Source organism: Argentina silus, assembly GCF_951799395.1.
Source record: "Argentina silus genome assembly, chromosome: 11".
NCBI classification, from domain to species: domain Eukaryota; kingdom Metazoa; phylum Chordata; class Actinopteri; order Argentiniformes; family Argentinidae; genus Argentina; species Argentina silus.
Window position 1 is genome coordinate 14,399,993 of NC_139665.1, and position 21,433 is coordinate 14,421,425.

The 21,433-nt window shown below is 42.1% G+C and overlaps 4 protein-coding genes across 4 annotated transcripts in view; 3 read left to right on the forward strand and 1 right to left on the reverse strand.

The window, feature by feature from the left end:
* LOC310812386 (C-myc promoter-binding protein-like) overlaps positions 1-21,433 on the forward strand; it is a 316,219-nt gene that overhangs the window by 114,837 nt on the left and 179,949 nt on the right. The gene's annotated exons all lie outside the window — the stretch shown is intronic.
* Positions 1,807-8,725, forward strand: LOC310812564 (receptor for retinol uptake stra6-like; the record flags this gene model as incomplete). The annotated part of the gene is made up of 17 exons (XM_083681187.1): positions 1,807-1,907; positions 2,521-2,587; positions 3,333-3,418; positions 3,792-3,931; positions 4,104-4,270; positions 4,607-4,717; positions 5,292-5,362; positions 5,459-5,535; positions 5,639-5,700; positions 5,872-6,034; positions 6,202-6,277; positions 6,663-6,796; positions 7,089-7,206; positions 7,384-7,485; positions 7,718-7,881; positions 8,090-8,227; positions 8,388-8,725. The coding sequence occupies 17 exons, from the start codon at positions 1,807-1,809 to the stop codon at positions 8,723-8,725; spliced, it is 2,115 nt and encodes a 704-aa protein (XP_083537313.1).
* Positions 10,557-12,734, reverse strand: LOC310812565 (immunoglobulin superfamily containing leucine-rich repeat protein 2-like; the record flags this gene model as incomplete). Its single annotated transcript, XM_083681188.1, has 1 exon — positions 10,557-12,734. The coding sequence occupies one exon, from the start codon at positions 12,732-12,734 to the stop codon at positions 10,557-10,559; it is 2,178 nt and encodes a 725-aa protein (XP_083537314.1).
* Positions 15,465-21,141, forward strand: aph1b (APH1B gamma secretase subunit). Its single transcript, XM_083679936.1, has 6 exons — positions 15,465-15,801; positions 17,123-17,293; positions 17,572-17,645; positions 18,019-18,141; positions 18,657-18,784; positions 19,419-21,141. Exons 1-6 carry the CDS (start codon positions 15,689-15,691, stop codon positions 19,584-19,586), a joined length of 777 nt encoding a protein of 258 aa, XP_083536062.1. The 5' UTR covers positions 15,465-15,688; the 3' UTR covers positions 19,587-21,141.

Here is a 21,433-nt window from a genome sequence, read left to right on the forward strand (position 1 = left end):
ACATGCACCCCCTCCCCACCCCCCACCCCCCACCCCCTTTGCTGCATAGGCTCTATCAAACAGCTCATACTGTATTCAAGCCAATTTTCAAGGAATAAGCCACCCTGAACATGGCATGGAAAACCCAGGCATGGCCAAAGCCACCCTTCCTCGTCAGAGCCTCGTGAGAACTGCGCCTCCTAATCCACCTCTCTGGAGGAAAGACCAGGGTCGGATCAGATCAGCCACCACCCTTCTCGCCTCCTCCCCTCCAACCTCCACCAACCCCCATGTACGCTGGCTCACAAGCTTAGGAAACTCTGAACCCAGCTGGACCTGACCACCGGTTGAACCTGAGGAATTTAAGAGAGCACAGTACATGACATTACTGTACTGTAGCGTTTTTCTTCCTGTGACGTTGCTGCAGGAAAATGACGACATGGTTGAAAGGTCTTTCAGAGGATTTCACTGGACAAAGTATGAGCTTGACCGACTTTGACTATTGTATTGTACTTCCAATTTGTGAGCTTCACTTAAAAATGAAAACTTTTATGGCCCGGTTTATCAAAGTTAAGGATTGTATTCTATTCTTAGGTTATACTCATTAAAAAAAAAAAGCACAGACAGATGTGGATGCAGTGTTTACTTCCTCCCAACCTCTAGGCCATTAAATGGACTTCTACTGCTTCTACTTCAGACTACATGAGCATGGGCTAATGGCTTAGGGATGCAACTATATTCTGGACCAAATCATAATAACAGTCAGCGCTCAGTATATATCTGCAGCAAGGTGGGCTTCCTGTTCCCTCACGTGTAAAATGATCAACATTCTCCTTCTACCTCACTCTACAAGCACAAAGCTAGCCTCTGTTTGACATCAGGCAGAGGTTTTTCGTCTTATGAGATAAGCCCCTTAAGAAACAGGCACAATAAGGTGAAACCACCTCACAGAGCAGTCGTGACGTGTTTCTCAATCCTCTATACAGCTCAAACGTGATTTTTATAAGTCAGAGAAACACCGACTCAGTCTTGGGTTGAGTCATATAAAATGAAATAACAATCTGTTTAATCCTGATATGTTATTGACATGACGTGCCCAGCCAACTTTCATTTTAACAGCCAAGGCCATTGTCAGAAAAATAGTCTCTGCGGATCATTTCGTTACAAAGCTATATGAGACACACAAAGGCAACCTGCACTAGGCGTTGCTATACATATTTCTAATGGCAGATGAATTCAATCAATCAATCAATCAATCAATCAATCAATCAATCAACCAATCAATCAATCAATCAATCAATCCATCTGAATATTAGGCTTCATCTGAACCAAGGGGCTAAGGTCAACTGTGGACATGGATACACCTCTCACAGTTACACCTCCCTCTCTCTTCTCCTCTCTCCATCCCTCTCTCTTGCCCAGACACGTTCTTTCTCTGGTACCCCTCTCTCTCTCTCTCTCTCTCCCTCTCTCTCTCTCTCTCTCTCCTTATCCCTTTTGGGGACTGATGTAATCTGTGGTGTTCAGTAGTTAGTGTGAGAGGAGTGTATTGTATGGTGTGTGTGCTAAGCCCTCGTCCTGCCACATTACACCAGTCCAGCAGCGGGGTAGGACACCATTGTAGAAGCTACTGCCGTATCTCACCTACAGGCTAAACCCAACTACCTTTGGAGTAAACGTCAACAGCCAATCTTTGCAGGGCACAGGCAGGGCTGCACAACCTTGGACAGAGGTTCTGGTAACAGGTGGAGTTTTCTCTAGCTGAGTTCTCGCACATCTAGAGCAGAGAAACAAGAAATAAAAACAAAACAAAGAAGAAGAGCCACGATGAACCAAACCAAGATGGAGTCGGAGCCGCCGGCCTATAACTATTATGACTACTCAGACTGGTACTCGGATAAGATGGAGCCAACCAAACCACCGAAGGAGTAAGTATGGACGATAATGTGGCTGTCTGACTTTGGTTGAATGTTGGCAGACCTACTTGATTTGACATCCTGTATGTCTAATTTAAACACTCTGTGGATGTGGATGTTCCTTTAGAATACGAATGCTATCCTGTTGGACAAACAGGAAGACATTTTCAGTGCTGAAAGTGGTATGATTCAGATGATGCATCATCGGTCAATGTCAATGGCTCTAACAAAAATCAAGTTAGAAACTTTGGGGGTTTTATGTTTACCGTTTACTGTTGGGATTCCTGTGACTTTTCTGTATTAAACATATATTGAGTCTATCTAGATATGTCCCATGGTTAAAACCACTCCCCCTCTCACAACTGAGATGTGTTTCATTATTGAGGTTTAATACACATGTAGAAAGGTCTGATAATCAGTTTAATGGACCATACTTTGGGGCTCTTTTTTGTCTAATCAGGGCCTAATGTTTTATGGTTCCATAGTAAATGGTATATTTATTGTCCTTCAGTCACATTTGCTCCTGACTGTTCAAACTGACCAAAATGTTTCTGGACGTTGTTTTTTTTTGGCATCAAGCCTATCTCACTGTGATGTCTCTGCTTGTGACATGTGACTGTTTCAGAGTGATTCTCCCATGTGATCCGACTGCAGATGACAAGCTTTTCCACATATGTATTGCTTCAATATCTGTAAGTATTAAGACTGCAATGCTGTAATTACTGTGGTAACAACACTGTATTGACAAGTTGTTTCAGTTGCACCACTTTAATACTGAACATTAGACTCTGTACAACATGCCTAACTGTAATAGCTGACTCATGGGAAGGCCACATAAGCTGTAGGTTAAATCATCTGAACTCATACAGATTGTAAACCCGGTTGGACTTGAAGCTGTGACATACAGTGGCTTTGTATTCACAGTTCAGCCGATAACAATAAAGTGTTGAATGAATTAAACAGTGGATTAGAAAACATCAAAATTAACTGGGATATTGTGGTTAAGTGGAGCATGACCATGGAAAGACATTCCCCTCGACATCATAAGGCCTTGCCCGATTTGAGACAGAACAAGGCTTGCTCCATTTTGCTAAACAAACTCATTCAATGTGTGTTCATGGACAGACATATACTATCAGCCAATTTACTCTGAGCTTACCAAATAGAGGGCACTCAGAGGGCCACTGGGGCTCCGTCGACCATTCAGACCAACCGGGTCTCATCAAAAATAATGAGACTGCAACTAGAAAACAATCAAGCTTTTAGAATGAGGAACTATTCAGAAGTTTTGTTATCGGGGATATGGAGGACTTTTCCCATGATGTTTCAATCCATACTGGCATAGCAACCAAGTCAATGAGAAGGGAAAATACAGACAATTGGAAGTGGATGCACAATGTGTAGCACTAATGAAACCTACAGTATGTTATCCCGTAGGTTGTTGTAATCCTGATCCTGGCAGCCCTGACCAGGAGGAAGAGACTCTGTCAGGGCTTCCTGAGGGGGTCTCCTGGGGTCCTGAGGTAGATGCAGGTCATTCACTTCAACATATCAAACATATCAAACATATACTGTATATGGAGCAGAGACTCTAGTCGATATGAAATGAATCAGAAGAGATTTGCATTGTTTCTTTTTTCTTTTCACTCTGCATTATCCTTGATATGTTGTTCACACTTTACATCACATACAGGCCCAATACCATTGTAATAACCTAGTAATTACTCTGTAATACACTGGCAGGTAGATACATACATGTACTGCAATTGAGTAATAAAACAGTGTTGAGTACTACATATTATAATCGTTTTCCAAGGAAGAACACCTGGTGATATTAGATATTGTTAACAAATTGTATGTTCTGATTTGTTCCATCTTCTCGATGCGATCCGACAGTCCAGTAAACTTCCTGGACCAGACACGGCACAAAGCCCTGGCCTTGGCTGTCTTTGGTCTCATCTTCAGCAAGCTGTCTGTGTTGGTGCTGACCCCTGACCCTCTCCCTTTCTCCAAAGACACCCCACAAGAAATCAAAGGTCAGGAATCCATTGTGTCCCTGTATGCTTCAAGAATATATGTGTGATTGGTACCATTCTTCATTCCATTCCATGCATTACAATGAGCCTGTTTCTGCTTCCACCAGCCTCCCCTGCACCCTGCACTAGACTCCAGATGATGTGTCATCTTTACCTATTGTATGTTTTTCAGAGTACATGAAGATCATTTCCATCTTCTACTACCCGGCCTTGTATTACCCTCTCTTGGCCTGTGGTACGCTACATATTAAACTGGGCTATGTGCTGGGAAGTCTGCTATCCTGGACACACTTCGGAGTCCTGGTCTGGCAGAAGTTTGACTGCCCCAAAACCCCTGAGGTCAGATATTGGGAAAAAGGGAGGGACGGGATGTCAATCAAACCGTATTGTTGTTGCATTACATTTTATGCATGTGGTTAAAATCTTGTCATAATGAGTATGTGCATAAAGGTTGGACACAGCAAAGTTGAAGAAATACCAGAACATCAACAGGCACCTTTTGATAGCGATTGACTTTTCATCCACAGAGCCATTTCAGATGTTACTAAGATGGTATTACTGTACCTATATGTCGTGCATAAAGGCTTCATAAAGTGTACATTGCTATCCCCAATAGCTCAGTGGTGTTGAGGCAAGGAGGTTGATGATCTTGAATCATGTCTTCTGTCTTCACAGCTCTATAAGTATTATGCCCTGCTTGCCAGTCTGCCACAGCTGGCCTGTCTGGGCTTCCTCTGTGTCCAGTACCCACTGCTTTTCATCAAGGGAGATACAACAGCTAATGAGGTAAAAGAGCTAATTAAAGAGAGAATGGGAGAGTCGTGACCCCTACTGTACTCTGTCTCCATTGGTATGATACAACAATATCAAAGTATTCTGATCCCTCCCTGCACTAAGGTGTAGGCTCCCCCCCCCCCACACACACACACGAAATATCCACATGAGAACTGGTTATGAAATATCAACATGGAAACTAAACTTAGCTCTCTGAGACGCATGGCAACCACATTCCAGAGGCCTGATTATGATAATCAGCTCGAAGGGAATCGACTAGGTTTAGTATCACGTCCTTGAACAGATTATGAGCTCTCTCCAAGAGCACACAATGTGGTATTTATTCTCCAGTAATCCGTGGGATTGCCTGACTATGACCTGGAGGTGAATGGGAAATCATGTTGAATAAGTTCCAAGTGTCAAAATAATTGGTCATTTTCTAATAGCAAAATTAAAGTTTTGACTTGAATTCTCAGACTTTTTGGTTCTGTCAATACTGGTACCATATAATGAAATCGGTGTGCAGTCTTTTGTCTGATCATGATGTCCTATGTTCAATAGCAGTGTGATTATTGTACTGTTTCAGGACCTTAACTGCAGTTACTACAAAGCCTATGTGAAGTCAGTGCTGAAGAAGAACAAGTCTTCTAACACCAGGTAGAGTGTATGAGAAAACCAAGATATGATATTATTCGATCATTATTGTCCTGATAACGTAGTTATTGTTATTGAGATTAACCTGTTTTTGTACAGTAGCATGTGTGACAATCCCAAACTGTCTGAGAGGATATTGGATACAGTGAAGTCCTACATCTACACACCAGACAAAGGTAAGATATTGATGTCCACAAAAGGTAATTTTTGTTCTCATTTCTAATTCAGAATTTTATACAAATAATGCTATTCCTATATTGTCATTCTCTCTTCTCCTAGTATTCAGATTTCCAATAAAGCTTGCGATCTCAGCATTTGTGTCCTTTGTGGCAATTTATCAGGTAACTTTCAATTATCTGCATGTTTTGGGCCTAGGCATTGCACCATACTCCAATTAATTTACTTTTTGTTTAAAGGAATATGTGCTGTCTCACTATTGATTCACAGCATTGCTGCCAATGTGTAAGGCTGTCATAATGTAGTTTGTGTCACTGTACCCATCACGTCCCTAGGTGGCGCTGTTACTGGTCATACTGGTGATCCCTACTCTCCATATTGTCCATGCTGGTATCGATGAAAACATTGCCTTCCTTCTGTTAAGCTTCCAAATCGTCCTATCAGACGACAGAATGGAGGTGGTCAAAATAGTGTCCTACTACATACGGTGCCTGGAAGGTGGGTATCTGTTCTCGTTATAAATGAGAGACAACATCAATGCATAATCATTTGAGAAACTGACTAAAAACAACAAATAATGTTTAGTATGGTACAGTCTAAAAGAAGTTATGATAGAACTTGACTGATGTTAAGACGTAATACGTTGTACTTCCTGTGTTTTGCAGTGTGCTACCTGTGTGCAGTTACCATTTCCTGTTTGATCAGTTTCGTCATGCTTATGAGATCCATGATCCTTCATAGGTGACATTACACCCTTCATAACATTCTGTTTATGAATATTATAATAATAACAATTATTATTATTATTATTATTATTATTATTATTATTATTAATAATGATAGTAATAATAATAATAATAATAATAATAATAATTCGTTCATTCATTCATTCATTTATTCAACAAACAATTGCACAAGCAGTGTGTTTACCATTAAATGTAATAATAACAGCTCTTAAAAGAAAGACCACTGTTGGACTTTTAAATTAACATAGCCACTGATGGATGGCTGTAACCAGAGTGGTTACATTTATCCAGACCCATCTCTCAACTGTTAAAACAAAAAGTGTGGGGGGTGACAGCTTTGTTATTATTTGAATCCCAGATTGCCTCTTTAATATCATCAGGTCCAATCTGAAAGGATTGTACAGAGGAGACATTTACAACGTTTATAACTGCCAGAAGACCATCCGTCCATCCCAGCCAGGCCTTGTATGCTGGATGGGCTTCACGGGGTACCAGGCTGCTGTTGTCAGTTTAGGTATGAACGTATCTCTGTCTCATTTTCTTTGTAAAACTGTGTTTATCATTTTCTCACAAATATTACATGTAGGCCCACACCACATTTAGCCTCCCTCATGTCGCCATCCCAACAACACAAACAATCACCCACACTTACTAAAAAGAAACAGAGAAACATGAACAACAATAGTGTCTCTACAGAACACTGTGACGGTAAACATTCCGATGTGGAATTCCATAAAGTATGACAGGTTTCAAGTTATATTTCAGATTCCCCACTAACGGTTGTATGTTATGTTATCTGTCATCAGGTATGGTCCTCCAGACTCTGGTCTTCTTCATCTGTTTCGTGTTCCTGGTGTTTCTCATCATCATCCCCGTCTTCTACGGCAATAACCTTATACTCTTCCAGTTGGCTGCCAAGGCCTGGTGAGTGCTGTAGGTTTCTGACGACACTTTATTCTAATACTGTTAAGCTATTTTTTGGCTAGCTCAATAACCCTTGACCTTATTACTATTACTATACTTTTCCTACTATGCTATACTCCATACTCTTTCTGTCATGAATATCTTTTTTTCTTAAAATTGTGCGATCTTCAATTATAGGCCTATGTGGGTGACAATGCTGTTGGCTACTGCTCTTCAACATGTGGCAGCCATGTTTGCTTTCATCAAAAAGGACGCTGGCACAAGAGACCTGAACAACAGGTATTGATATTCAGGTTCAGTCAGGATCATTTTGAGAGCTCCATTTTTTTTTATTCTATGGGGGTAGTCCTTCCTAGAAGTGTTTAACCCTTAACTCTTTCCTATATCAATTGAACAACTTCAATATATCTAAATTGGGTTAGGGTTATGGTTATCTAAATGTTGATTGGGTTAGGTGTGTGATATCCAAACTGAATTACAAATTGTTCACTGATTGTGATGTCATTTCCAGAGGCAGTCTCTTCCTGCTGACCTACCTGCTGTACTTGATCAACATAGTGATAGGTCTGATAGCTGGAATATGGAGGGTGGTCATCACTGCCCTCTACAACATAATCCACCTGGGTCGTATGGACATCAGTTTGCTTAACCGCTCTGCGGAATCATTTGACCCAGGTATGTGAGCTTGAGGCCGTACTCTAGTCTAGACTAGAATATGAGGGGAAATACAGTAATATTGTTTCCTGGACACAGATCAAGCCAAGTCATGGACAAAATCAAATGTCAGTGGAAACTCTCCATTGGTTTTAAGTTGTAGAATTGATACAGGTCTGAGAAATAAGCCTAATATGTCTGATTCCTTCCTAACCTTTGACCTCTACAGGCTATCGTTACTATGCCCACTTCCTGAAGGTGGAGGTGAGTCAGGGTCACCCTGTGATGAAGGCCTTCTGTGGGTTGTTACTGCAGTCTGCTGGCCAGGGGGGCAGTGCTGGGCAAAAGATGCGAGATGCAGAAGAAGGTTAGTAACGTGAGAAGCACGCAGACAAACACACACACACACACACGCACACACACACACACACACACACACACACACACACACACACATACACACACACACACTCTGCTTGACTCCTCTGCTTGCTCTGTCCTGACAGCCAGCTCCTCCGTGCTTTCAGGCATCCAGATGGTCCATCAGGAGAAGACCCAGAACAAGGTGTCCAACACCAGACGGGTGCAGGCTCGCTGGCAGCTGCTCTGTACCCTGGTCAACAACCCCTCTTTGCTGGGCAGTAGGAAACACTTCCAGCTGCAGAACTCTGAGTGCTTTGTCAATGGAGCATTCAAACGCAGCGCCACGGAGGGCAGCAAGAAGGACGCTGGCAAAGCTGGTGATGCCACCGCTGAGACTGCAGTCACTTCAGCTGAGACTGCAGTCACCACAGCTGAGACTGCAGTCACCACAGCTGAGACTGCAGTCACCACAGCTGAGACTGCAGTCACCATAGCGAACTGAGACAAGGGGTTTAGATTCAGGTCGCCTATATTGCAGTTGCGCTGCACAGATCTCACATCTGACCTGCACAGCACCTGAGAAAGTGTTCTGAGGAACCAGTTGCTAAAGTTTATGGGTACACCGAGTCGATTTGTATTAGTATTTTATGTACAGGGAGAATGGTTGTGATTGGATGCTCCAACAGTTTAGTCCAGGAAACAGCAATGAATGAAGAGGCTTGTTATTACGTCTGTGCGTCTGATGGAGTTCCTTGGATTGTTTGTTTGTTAAATATTGTGAAGTTGATCTACATTGTATGTATCTTAGACAGATAGTTCACTCAAGTTACAATATTGGTTAGATGGTTTCTTACCTTAGTCTACTTGCCCCATTCACTCCCAAATTCTTTTTGGGGGTTAGCAGTGGCTACAGTTAGCGTAAGTTGCTATTCAAACAAATCTGAAGTTGGATAACAGTCACTATTAGCCCATAGACTACTTTCAAGGGAAGAAACCATCTAACCAATTTCGGCTATCAGAGCCATATTACGTTGCCGGTGCTGTCAATTCAATTTCAACATTTACTGGTTTTGTAATGGTCACAATGTTGGGTAAGGAGTTCTTCATGCTGAATGGTGTTGAATGTGAATGTGTTGTAATGCGCAAAACTAATTCTGTATTGGGGTCAATCTCACAACGTAATGTCTGCCTTTTATCAGTTGTTTCTGTGTAACGTTACTGTAAGGTATCAAAGGTTGAGATACCATATGTACCGGTATGTGCTTTCATATGTGCCAAACCATAATATAATATAATAATCTATTATTATTATAATAATAAACATATAATAAGCTGTTACCATTCTAAGTGGGAAAACAGTAAATAAATTGGAGGATAGAGGTATGCTGTGTGTTATGTGGTGAGAAAGGGGCTAGCCGCAATTAAACCAGACTACAGGGTGGGGCTAACTTGTCAGATCAAATCAAATCAAATCAAATTGTATTTGTCACGTACATCGCATACAGCCGTAAATGACATAGTGAAATGCTTTGGGATAACGGTCCTCGCTCAACAACAACAGTCAGCAACAATCATCAAGTCAATAATTAACAAGCGTTCTTTGTCATTTAGTTTATTGATTCAGGCACATATAATCAGGAGAGGACACTTAAAAGCGAAGTGAGGGAATTCAAAACCGTGTCAGTTTATTCTAGCAAAGTGTTTACTATGAATTGAGCAGCAGAGAACTGAGAGGAGAGGGAGAAGGTAGAGGCAAGGGTCACAATATTTTATACATGTACATTGACACATATAGAATAGAACAGAATCTCGAGCTAGAAACATGCAGCTCTATCACCACAAGATTGTTTTTCTGGCAATACAATAGTGGAAATTCCCCATAGATGAGAAGCGGAACTGGTACAATAGATTCACATTCAGGCCTACACATTCAGTAGGACACTTGCTAAAAAGAGATAGTTTCAGAAATACAGAGATACACATTAGCTTTTTTCTTTGCTCGTTTGTGTTTTGTTTGACATGAGACTGCACTCAATTACTGACAAACTCACCACCTTAGGACAATTGACTGATATGAGCACACTGGAAGGGTCAGTTATTGATCTTCACAAAGGACGTACACACAGTATTACTCAACAAACTATCTTCATTCATTTTCCATTCAATAGCAGAGAAACCTATGAATTTGATCTCTTTTAATTTGGCTTTTCTCTCATAGAGGCTTTTCTCTCATATGTGAACTTAACATAACCTTAATGAGACCATTACTGTTGACCTTAACCTTTCCAAGACGTTGGGCACAAACAAACATCCAAATCACCACAACTAGATTTTCAATTGCCAGTGAATTTGTAGGTGCTAGTGATGTTCACTGCTTCTGCCCCTAGAGGTAGCCGGTCACTGTACTCAGAGCCTACCTCACATTCATCCAGGTTACCCCTGTACTGAGAGAGAGTGAACGACTCAGTTACCACACTCCCCTCCACGTCCCCATCGCCCTCTCTCTCCCCTGCACCGCTCTCTGACTCCCCCTCCGCCTCGTCTAACTGACTTACGTTGATCTTTCTCTGGGACTCTGCATACGCTGTCCTGAGGTTGAAGTTAGCAGCCAGGTTCCTGTCCATATGATACTGGTCTTTGGCCTTCATGATGAGCTTGTACGTCTTACCTCTGTATTTGTACACCAAATGGAAACATGTGGCTCCCAGCAGAGGCACGGTGGATACAGTGAGAAGGCATATACTGACGGAGATGATTATCAGTAAGTTTGGGAGCCTTTTCCTTGTTGTGAAGATCACCTGGACGTCGCAGTCCTCTCCTCTGTAAGTGAGGCAGAGGGAGTAGTTGGTGCCAGGGCGTAAACCCTGGAACAGATAGGTGTTGACACCATCTTCTATCCTAGACCACTGAACTGCTGAGTGTTTATGGTCGGCAGTGATACACAGATACAGCCCGTCCGAGAGCGGTTTCCTGGACACTTCTGATTGGTTATGAGGCTCTTTGTTGACACTGTGAAACCCCTCTGAGGCGCTGAGTCTGATGCCCGTTCTGTCTTTGGGCAGGAGCAGGGGGTTGAGACGCACTTTAGCGTCTGTCTCTGACACCCCTAAGGCAACGACTCCGAAGTCAAACATATACTGCCTGACATCATCCAGGGTGCCATTGAAAGCATGGTTGGACGTGTACTCCGTATCACTGCTCAAGCCACATTTGCTAACAACGTGTGATGGATATGTTGGAGCCTGTTCGATATACTCTGTCTCTGTGTCCATTTCAATAGAAGGAGGAAGAGTTGGGATCCTATTGTCCTTTCTCTCTAGATTAGGGAGATTGAAGGCATTATAGACAGAGGTTGGAACCACCGGTTGACGCACAGGTGGATTGTTTTTTGGGGGAACCGGTGGTTTAAACACTTTTAGAACAGGAGGAGGGGGGGTTGGTTTAGGTTTTGACACCACCACGACTGACACCATATCTTCTGCTCTGCCAAATTCATTGGTGGCTGAGCAGCTGTAGCTGCCACTGTCGCTCTGGCTGAGGTGTGATATGACCAGAGTACCATTATGAAAAAAATGGAATTGATTGTCGGACATTTTACTGTCCTCATCAGATTCTTCTGATTCGGATCCGTCTGATTCGTCTTCTAAGGACGACAAAGGGAACTCAGTGTTTTGGCCCTTGGTGTGTATTTTCCAGATGACCTCTGGCTTTGGGTTCCCTTCCATTTCGCAGTTCAAGATCAATGAGGTGCTGTCGTAGATTGTGGCGTTGTCAATGTTTGGCTGTGACGCTATGGTGACATTAGGGGCCATACACTTAGATTCAGCTAGCTTCACAATCAGTACTCCTTTAAGATGCTCTGGGGAAGCACAGACAGTAGAGTTCGGCTCTGGGATGGATATAGTGGTCTTTGAGATCCAGTCTCGGAGCCAGTCCATGGAGCAGGAGCAGGAGAATGGGTTGTTGTAGAGCTGAAGATGAGACAGGGAGATCAGGCCATCGAATGTGCCCTCTGCCATGGTGGTGAACCTGTTGTTGTTGAGACGGAGCGATCTCAGGTCTTTGAGGTTAGAGAAGGCGTCTTTAGGCAGACTGTCCATCTTGTTGTGGTTCATCTTTAGGAGCTGCAGGGCCGTGAGGTTGTGGAGGTCTTCCCAGGGGAAATCCACTATCCTGTTGTAGCTAATGTCAAAGTTCCGCAGCTGAACCAACAGTGCCAGTGTTCCCTCCTCAATGGACACTATTTCATTGTGGGCCATCCATAAAGATGTCACCAGGGTGACATTAACAAAACATCCTGCCTGGACCAGTGTGAGTTTGTTAGCTGAGAGACTGAGAGTGGTCACATTGGATGGGAACCCTTCGGGAACTTCAACCAAGTTTTTGTAAGAGCATTCAGCAAAATGCCGTCCGTATTTGTCAGAACAGGTGCACAGCTCTGGGCAACCGTAGACGAAGCCAAGAACAGCAGCACTCCATACAGAGAGGCAGAGTAGGTATGCAGATGCCATTTTCTGAGCCTGCAAAATAAATGTCACAGTTCAATGAATATTTTTATTAGTCTCAAATGTCACAGCAACTAATTCTGATTTATATGTTGAATTCCTCAATCTATCAACCTCAGCACATATAGCTTAAAGACATAATCATTATTCAAGGGATGGTTCACCCAAATTACACAATTACATATTTGTTTGCTTTTATTACATTTGCAATGCATTCACATACATTGTCTAATGCAAATCACACATTCTGCAATCCATCAATGTACTGAGGACGTATATAGTATCTTTATAAACCTATGACCAACTTGAATTTAGTTTATTATGAGAGATCTGGTTGGATTCTGGAGGCCGACAATTCCAGCAATGTAGAAATTGATTTCCTTGGTTAATTCGCGGATATATTCGATACCTTTACGTTTATAAACACAATGTTTTGCCACTACATCGATACATGACTCAGGTGATCAGCCTAGCTCTTAGCCCAGCTGTCTGCTGGTGAGAGAAAAACACTCGCCCTGCAGTTTGTTTTCGAACTACGCCACAGCGTCTGTCTGTGCCCTGTCCTTGGTGCTGAAAGGAGGGAGCACTGCGTTTCCTCCACCAAGCAATCTATACATGCCTGAATGCCATTGTAATCTGGCATCTGTCATTAAAACCATTGTATTGAATAAATGCATGACAGAGCAGATACAATATATCTTATGTTTATTACCAATTAAACTGTTAACTGGAGGTCAAACGCATTTTAAAGAACTATAACCTATACATTATCATGCATTATTACAAAAACACTCTAAATCAACCAAAACACATTAAACTTTGTTCTCAAAACAAAATCAAATCTTACCTGTCCGATATTTTTTCACACGTTAAGTGAAATGTATTGATATCCTTAGTATTAGGATTGGTCTTCTATTTAAACAACTCAACCAGCCGATATTTGTTTGCGAGTTTTGCGCAAGTTTAAACGTGACACATGCAGTACGGCATTGATGTTACATGGCTGAAGCGTCCTGTCTGTTCGGATGCTGTTCTGAACAATGCAGCTCCTCTCTCATTGCGATTGGATTTTGCAAGGAGTCACTGCGTGCTCCCTCCCGCCTCTGGAGAAAAATAGACGTCCTCAGAATCAAAGGGGATGGACTATTATCAAGGAATTCAACCATCACTCAATTTCTTTTGGGAGCAGTATAGTCAAGACATAATTAGTGAGGAAGCAGCCATATTTGGCACAGAGGTAGATTTATGGACATGATAAGATCACCAAGAAATTGACAGAGAAGTATTGTCAGAAAATATCAGCTGACAGTACCACTATTTTACAAACCTTTCATTATAGAAGAACTATTTTGTGATAATATCACCAAATTTGCCACAGATTTAGATGTATGTATGGAGATAGATTACTGCCAATATTATTGTAAATATTACAACTCATAACTCACAAGTGTGTACCATGAGTGTGATAATGATCGGTCAATAGATATCATAGAATGGATGTTACAGTATATATGCTAATTGCATGTAGACAGAGGACTTAATTGAATTTACACCACTCCCAGTTGCAGTAGCCAAAGCCTACTGTATTTCATGCAGCCATGTCTTGTAAATGAGTAAATGGTGACCTCTGCTGTTTGAGTAGCCGTATGGAACCAGGGGAGCAATCCTGTGGAGAGATGTTGAAGCCAGCTATACCTAGTGGCCATGGCGAGAACTGTAGGGCACTGCAATGGCTGGGGCCAAAAAACATGTTTCCCCATTGAAACCAAGTAAAACTTTATTAGTTATTATGTATTACTACTGTATTCCATCTGGCCAAATAAGACTTTTTTGGACTGTGATTTCAGTTTCTATTATTTCCTAATATTAGGCTATACTGTATGTAGTCTTCTCCGTTTTGTTTTACCTAATTAAAAGCATGTCACAAGGATACACACGTCTGTGAAAAAGTAAATCGGACGCAGGTCAGAAAAACACTGAAACTTTAGCACTTTAGCAACGGACTGCGCCTGCGTTGGTGCTATGGACGCTATGGCAGCGCCCATTATGGCATTTCCTGGCTTCACTTCGGCCAACCTGTCTCTCATAGGAATCCATTGGGTGGTCAGTAATTAGCAGTATCTAGATATATATGTTTTATGAATGATTGGAACATGATTTTTGAATCATAAAAAAACATGTAGCTTATGCCTATGGTTCCTTATGCATCTTTAAATGATTGCTAGATTAATGGTGTCCAGGATCATTGACATGAGTAGCCTGACTTATAATGCCTAATTATTCCATGAAAATGGGACTTAGGATATATATATATATATATAAATTCGTTTTCTATAATTGATGACGTTGCACCAGTTGAACTCATCAGATCAGATCTTACAAGCCTAGAAAAGTACTATCTGGGTCGAAACAATATTTCAAGTACTGTGTTTCAATTACTTTCATGCAATTTTTTTACTTTGTCTAATTGCCTCCATCAGTCCCATTGTCATTTTGTTAACCGTGGCTAAAGTTAGCTGAAGTTAGCATTGGCTACTACTCTAAATCGTGGATTGCTGTTTTCCTGGCCCATTGACCACTTTCAGGTTAAGGGACCATGGCATACAAAAATGTACCTATCCCTTTAAATACAAAAGTATTTCGACCCATGCAGGTCTGCTATCTCGGCAACCCCGTTGCGCAGCCCGACTGAAATGTAGGCGACCTGGAACACTCGGGTCACGTGCTAACAAACAATCAGAGCAGGAAGAGCTGCAGTAGAAATATGTTTAAACCGAAAGCATAGTCATTGAACAGAAAACAATGAGATAATATAGATAGCTAGTGGCTTAACGACTTATCTCAGTTGTACAAGAGTATTCAAGCCTTCTGAAAAGGCCTTTTGATCATCTGTCGAAGAAGAAGCCCGGTCGCTTGAGGTTGTTAGCTGACTTAACCACGGAGCCGGACCAAGCCCCAAGATGACAGCGTCGGTGTTTTTCGGATGCACGTTCATTGCATTCGGCCCTGCCATTGCTTTGTTCATATTCACTATTGCCCGAGACCCACTGAGAGTTATCTTTCTTATAGCCGGGTGAGTAACAATTTGAGCGATGTACTGGTGGATAGATGTGTGATATCGTATAACGCTTTCAGTGTAGTGGGTAAGTCTAGTTGCTTGAACGAAATGGAACGTGTAGGTCCATGCCAGTGGCAGCAGACGAAAAGTTTCACTGTTAGCGAGTGTCTCCGATCTTAAATTATTCTATTGACAGCAACATGTTAGAACCTGCTACAAGGCGTTAGCTCGTTAAATGCATGTTCATGGACCATGCAATGGAGAGATTTCGTTCCAGGGTGTTGTCTGACCCATAGTCATCCTCTTCAGACTATGATTATGAGACGTAACTAGATAAACCTAATGCATTTATTTGGCAGTCAGAATCAACCATAGCTGCAACTGCAACCCGACTGCTTCCCATTCGGGTTTCACGCATTCATAGACGAAATCAGAAAATTATACCGCCTCACTCTATCGCTGAAAACTAAACCCTGAGAATATATGCTACTTATTTGTTGTGTTGTTCTTTGTTGCGGAAAGTTGTAAAACGAAATGAAGTCAAAAACAGTCACCAAAGAATGTATTTCCATAAGAATGCAAAATTAAATCCCATCTCTGATTCTGGCGGTGACCCAACTACATTATGGAAAGCAGTTAAGTTACTGAAACGCAATAGCTCTTCTCCCTCGACCTCAACACGTTTTATCCAATTCTTACATCATTACGGATTTCCCTCCACTGGCTTACAATGTCCCTAAATTCTCCATCCATTGTGTTTCAACCAGAGAAGTGTCTGATGTTTTGTGTAAGATTGATGTTAAAAAGACTATAGGGCCCAGTTGAGATGCTTTATCCGTATCTCCTGCAGCTCTCTGCCCTATAATATATAATAGAATGTGTTAGAGTAGATGGAGAAGGAGTTCAGTCTAGTTTTTCAATGTTAATAAAGGTGTTCCGCAAGGTTCGATTATAGGTCCACTGTGGTTCATCATTTACATAAATCATTTTGGTTTGTCCTTGAACAATTGTAAACTGCATCTTTATCTAGTTAAACTGGCCTTTAGTTTCTGTGCCCCGAGTACATGGAACGACCTTCAAAACAAACTAAAATTAGATATTGTGTCACTCGGTCAGTTTAAAACCTTCATAAAGATTCTGCCCGCCAAGAAATGTACATGTTTTAATTGATTATATTGTGTCCATTTACTTCATAATTGATATGTAATTAATTAACTGTATTATGTTTGTAATTTTGAATGTACATTTAGGATTGTTTTGTGTTTGTAAGCAGGGGTCCTCTGTGTTTAAACTTTACTGTGCAACTTATGTGTGTTTTTCTGTTATGTTTCCCAAGGGCATTCTTCTGGCTGGTGTCTCTGTTGCTGTCCTCTCTGGTGTGGTTCATCACTGTCCAGATCAGTAACAAAGAGAGTGCCTCCCAACAGAAAGGCCTGCTCATATTCGGGGTGGTGCTGTGTGTCCTCCTGCAGGAAACCTTCCGCTTTGGTTACTACAAGCTGCTGAAGTAAGCCTAGCCTAGCCCAGTGTCCCATGAGCTGTTGTCATGTGGCTCCTCATTCTAGCCTGGCTATCCCCTACGGGTGTTCCAACTGTAGAAGAGGAAGTATCATTGTTGATGGGAATATTATATTCCACTGGCTGACATAGATCTAGGCTGTTGTTGATGTTATTGTGCTCAGCGTGAGAGAAAGAAGCATAATCATAATCAATGTTTTTTTTTCTTCAGATTTAATGATGGCCTGACTGTTGTTGTGTTTTTTTTATTTTTATTAATACCTCCAGAAAGGCTAATGAAGGTTTGCTAACACTGAGCCAAGAAGAAACCATGCCGATCTCAATACGACAGCTGGCCTATGGTATGTATTGTAGAGCATCGAATCAAACAGGATTTATCATACTTACCATATATACCCTATCATATTTGACCATTTGTCAATCAGTGTGAATTGTTTTCTCATTTAGTTAACTCCAGGGCAGGTTTAAGTGGCGTTATGGGAAAACCACCATAGCTGGGTGTTATACTGAGAATAGTACTCTGCTGCATCATACTGAGATGCTGATATTGACTTGAAGTACAGTACAGGAGTATTATACATGTAGTAGCCAAAATGTGTGTGTGCTCAGTGTCTGTGTTCTGGCCTCATATTGATATGGCTATATTGGTATGTGGTGTGTGTGTGTGTATATACATGTGTATATGACCCAGGCTATGTTATCTGTGTTCTCCAGTGTCAGGCCTTGGTTTTGGCTTCATGAGTGGAGCGTTCTCTGTGGTCAACATCCTGGCTGACTCTGTAGGCCCCGGTACAACTGGCATCCATGGTGACTCACAACACTACTTCCTCTCCTCAGGTATGAGACAATAGGATTCATAGAACGCCACTGAGGAGCTTCAATAGACAAGGAAGCCATGTTATTTTACTTTACTACTTGGCTTATAGCCCACTGAGTTACCCTTTATAACACAGCCCTGCTACAGCTGGTATTTATGTTGTAGCAAAGAGAACTTCCAGATACTTATCTCAATAATGTAAACACAATTTGGTAACTACCTGGTACTAAATGGCACTTAGTGGCGCTTGAGTCAGTGAATAAAAACAGTGTGTAATTAATATGCAGTTATTATGTAATAAGGGGTTTACTAGGGGTTTGTAGTAAGTACCTGCTTACCCCTTAAAAGTCCTAGAACTTCTCACTTCACATTGTCTGACTTGTCTTTAACTGTGTGTGTGTGTGTGTGTGTGTGTGTGTGTGTGTGTGTGTGTGTGTGTGTGTGTGTGTGTGTGTGTGTGTGTGTGTGTGTGTGTGTGTGTGTGTGTTGTCTCGTCTCGTCTCGTCTCGTCTCGTCTCGTCTCCTCTCCTCCCAGCCTTTATGACCATGGCTATCATCCTGCTCCACATGTTCTGGGGGGTGGTGTTCTTCGAGGCCTGTGAGAAGCAGCGCTGGTGGTCCCTGGCAGTTGTGGTCATCAGCCACCTGCTTGTGTCCTGTCTGGTAAGGCATTCAATGGAATGGGCGGTCGTCTTTGACATCAGCCACAATTTAAAGGCATTAAATATGTGAACTTAACCAGAAAGCAGTCAAATGAACTCACAACATTTTATGTTTCTTGTTGAAAGTGTTAAGTATAAGAATAGGTTACTCCCTCAAAAGGAGACAGTGATTTGCTGTGCTCATTGATATTTAATCTCAAAGTATGTTTTCACATATCCCTGTCTGATCCCTGTTGGGGAGCGTCTGGAACCCTGGCTGTGTTCCAAAATGTGTTCTTGCACTCTATCTAGAGCCACTATTGTCAAAGTGGGGTATGCGTACCCCCGGGGGTACGTGGATCGATCTAGGGGGCACGCAAAATAAATCTGTGATTTACCTTCCCAAACAGTCCTGTTGAATAGCCGACTGCTGTCTCAGTACCAATATTATCACAATATGTAAGGGATAACGTTCATAGAATGTCAATTGACCGACAGGGGGTACATGACTGTTAAAAGTTTGGGAACCACTGATCTTGAGCGTATACCAAGTACAGAGTGCAAGAATGCTTTTTGGAACACAGCCCCTGATTCTTGCTACAACTCTTATGTGAAAAGCGATCTCAAGCTCAGCCTTCTGTCCTGTCCTCTTGCAGACGTTCCAGAACCCTCATTACGTGGGGAGCCTGGTGCCCACCTACATAATCATGTTCCTGATGGGGGTATGGGCCTTCTCCTGCGCTGGGGGGTCTCTACGCAACCTCAAACTCTGCCTCACCTGCAAGGACAAGGACTTCCTCCTGGCCAACCACCGGCCAAGATAACACCACACACACAAGTGCCATACTTGGGACTCTATCCACAGATACATCAGGACGCGCACGCACACACACACACACTACACACACACACACAGACGACAACTCAAAGATGAAGACATACTGGGTCAATTAAAGCGTCTTTTTCTTGTTTTCTTTTTAAGGTTTGTTTTCCCCTTATGTTCTGTGTAGCGTTGTTTTGGTGGTGGTCGGTACTGTAGCTCAACACTGTAGCGTGTGGAGTGTTGCCTCACGCTTGTCTCCCCCCCCCCCCCCCCCCCCCCCATTTCCTCACGATGGTACCTTCTTGCCAGTAGACAGGGAATACTCCGGGTTCTGTGCCTTCTTCCGTTGCATTCCCTGTACTTCCCCGCTGTCATATTTCGATCTCAGATGGTTTTATGAAGTGTATGTTTCTCTCCTGCTGTGGTTCCCAGTCTGTCTGAGCAGCTCACTGTATCACTGCATTGCTCAGTAGGAGGGGGTACAAGACAGAGGGGGGGGCTGCCCACACACTTATTAAGACTAGTCCTGGACTCTCTAAATGTATTCTAGGGCTTGCTCTGTGTCTGAGAACCTAGCCCTGAGTGTTTGCATATCAGTGAGAATGTGGATCCTTCTCTTCTTTCAGTGTTTCCCTTTGATTTTCTTTTTCAGTCTACAATTTTGTTCTCGAAATGTATGTCTTACTTTTATAAGCACCCAAGCTAACTCCTCTCCTGTTTGAGGAAAAGGTAAGCATAGGATAGCATTAAGTTAGGAAGTTACAACATTTGATTTATAAGCAATTCACTTGTGTTGTGCCCTTTGACGGTGCAGATTTTAGCCTGGGTGTTACTCTCAGTTTTTTGCCTTAAGTGTAATTAGCTTAAGCTAGAGCTTGGCAAAACAAACTTGCACCTAGGATATATTGTCAAAAAGTTTGCCAGGTGTCTTGAGGTTTTTTAAACAAATGACAATGATCTTAACTGATTAGTGCTGCTAATATTTACTTCAGCAGAATGTTTTTTAATCATCACACTTATCTCAATGTTTGTCCAGGGATGAGTTTCCTGAAAGGTGTGTACAGGAGCACTAGGATAACCTTAAATGCAACCTAAGCATTGGATGATCTCAGTGCTACCAAAGTTTCCCTTAACTAACCGAGATCTGTTTGGCTACTGCAGCTTCTATGGTTTAAACACAAACATCACTAGCCTCGTCAAAAGGACATTACCTTGAGTAAAACATTATAAATATGTATGCACCGCTTTCTTGTCCATGAATTAGTTGATTTTAGGCAGTAAGACCCGTGGAAACCAAATCTGAAATGCATCTCACCAGAAGTTAGTTTAGAGTTAAGTAATTAGAATCAATGCTCATTATTTGTATTGTAATGTCTGATCTGTATGTTTACACAAAGAGATGGCAAACTGCAGGGGAGATGTTTCCCTATAACTTTTAGAAACGTGTTTAATATTGTTTTAGGCGACAATGTTTAACCTTCATGTTACATCTCTTTGTTTCCTTTGTACATAAGACAAAACAACAGTTTAATAAAGATTGAAGTTTCTTGTCTTAACTGTATAAATAATTAGTTATTTAGAGAGTCAAATGTGTATATATTTGGTATAAAGACTTGGTGTAAGGAAGCAACTAAGTGAGGATTCACTAAAGTTCTTACCCAACACACTGCAGAGACGGCTGCATAACCCACCTGAGTGAAGTCTCTCCCCTCTCTTCTCTCCCCTCTCTTCTCCCCCCCTCTGCCCTCTCTTCTCCCCCCCCTCTGCCCTCTCTTCTCCCCCCTCTCCCCTCTCTTCACTGGCGGGCACAAAGCAGGCGCCAGGTTTTCAGGCTTTCACCAGGGGAAG

Coding starts and splice junctions, on each gene's coding strand:
- aph1b (XM_083679936.1), top strand. CDS start 15,689: ATGACAGCGTCGGTGTTTTTCGGATGCACGTTCATTGCATTCGGCCCT. Junction 17,294..17,571: donor GGTTACTACAAGCTGCTGAA/GTAAGCCTAGCC, acceptor TAATACCTCCAG/AAAGGCTAATGAAGGTTTGC. Junction 18,142..18,656: donor ACACTACTTCCTCTCCTCAG/GTATGAGACAAT, acceptor CTCTCCTCCCAG/CCTTTATGACCATGGCTATC.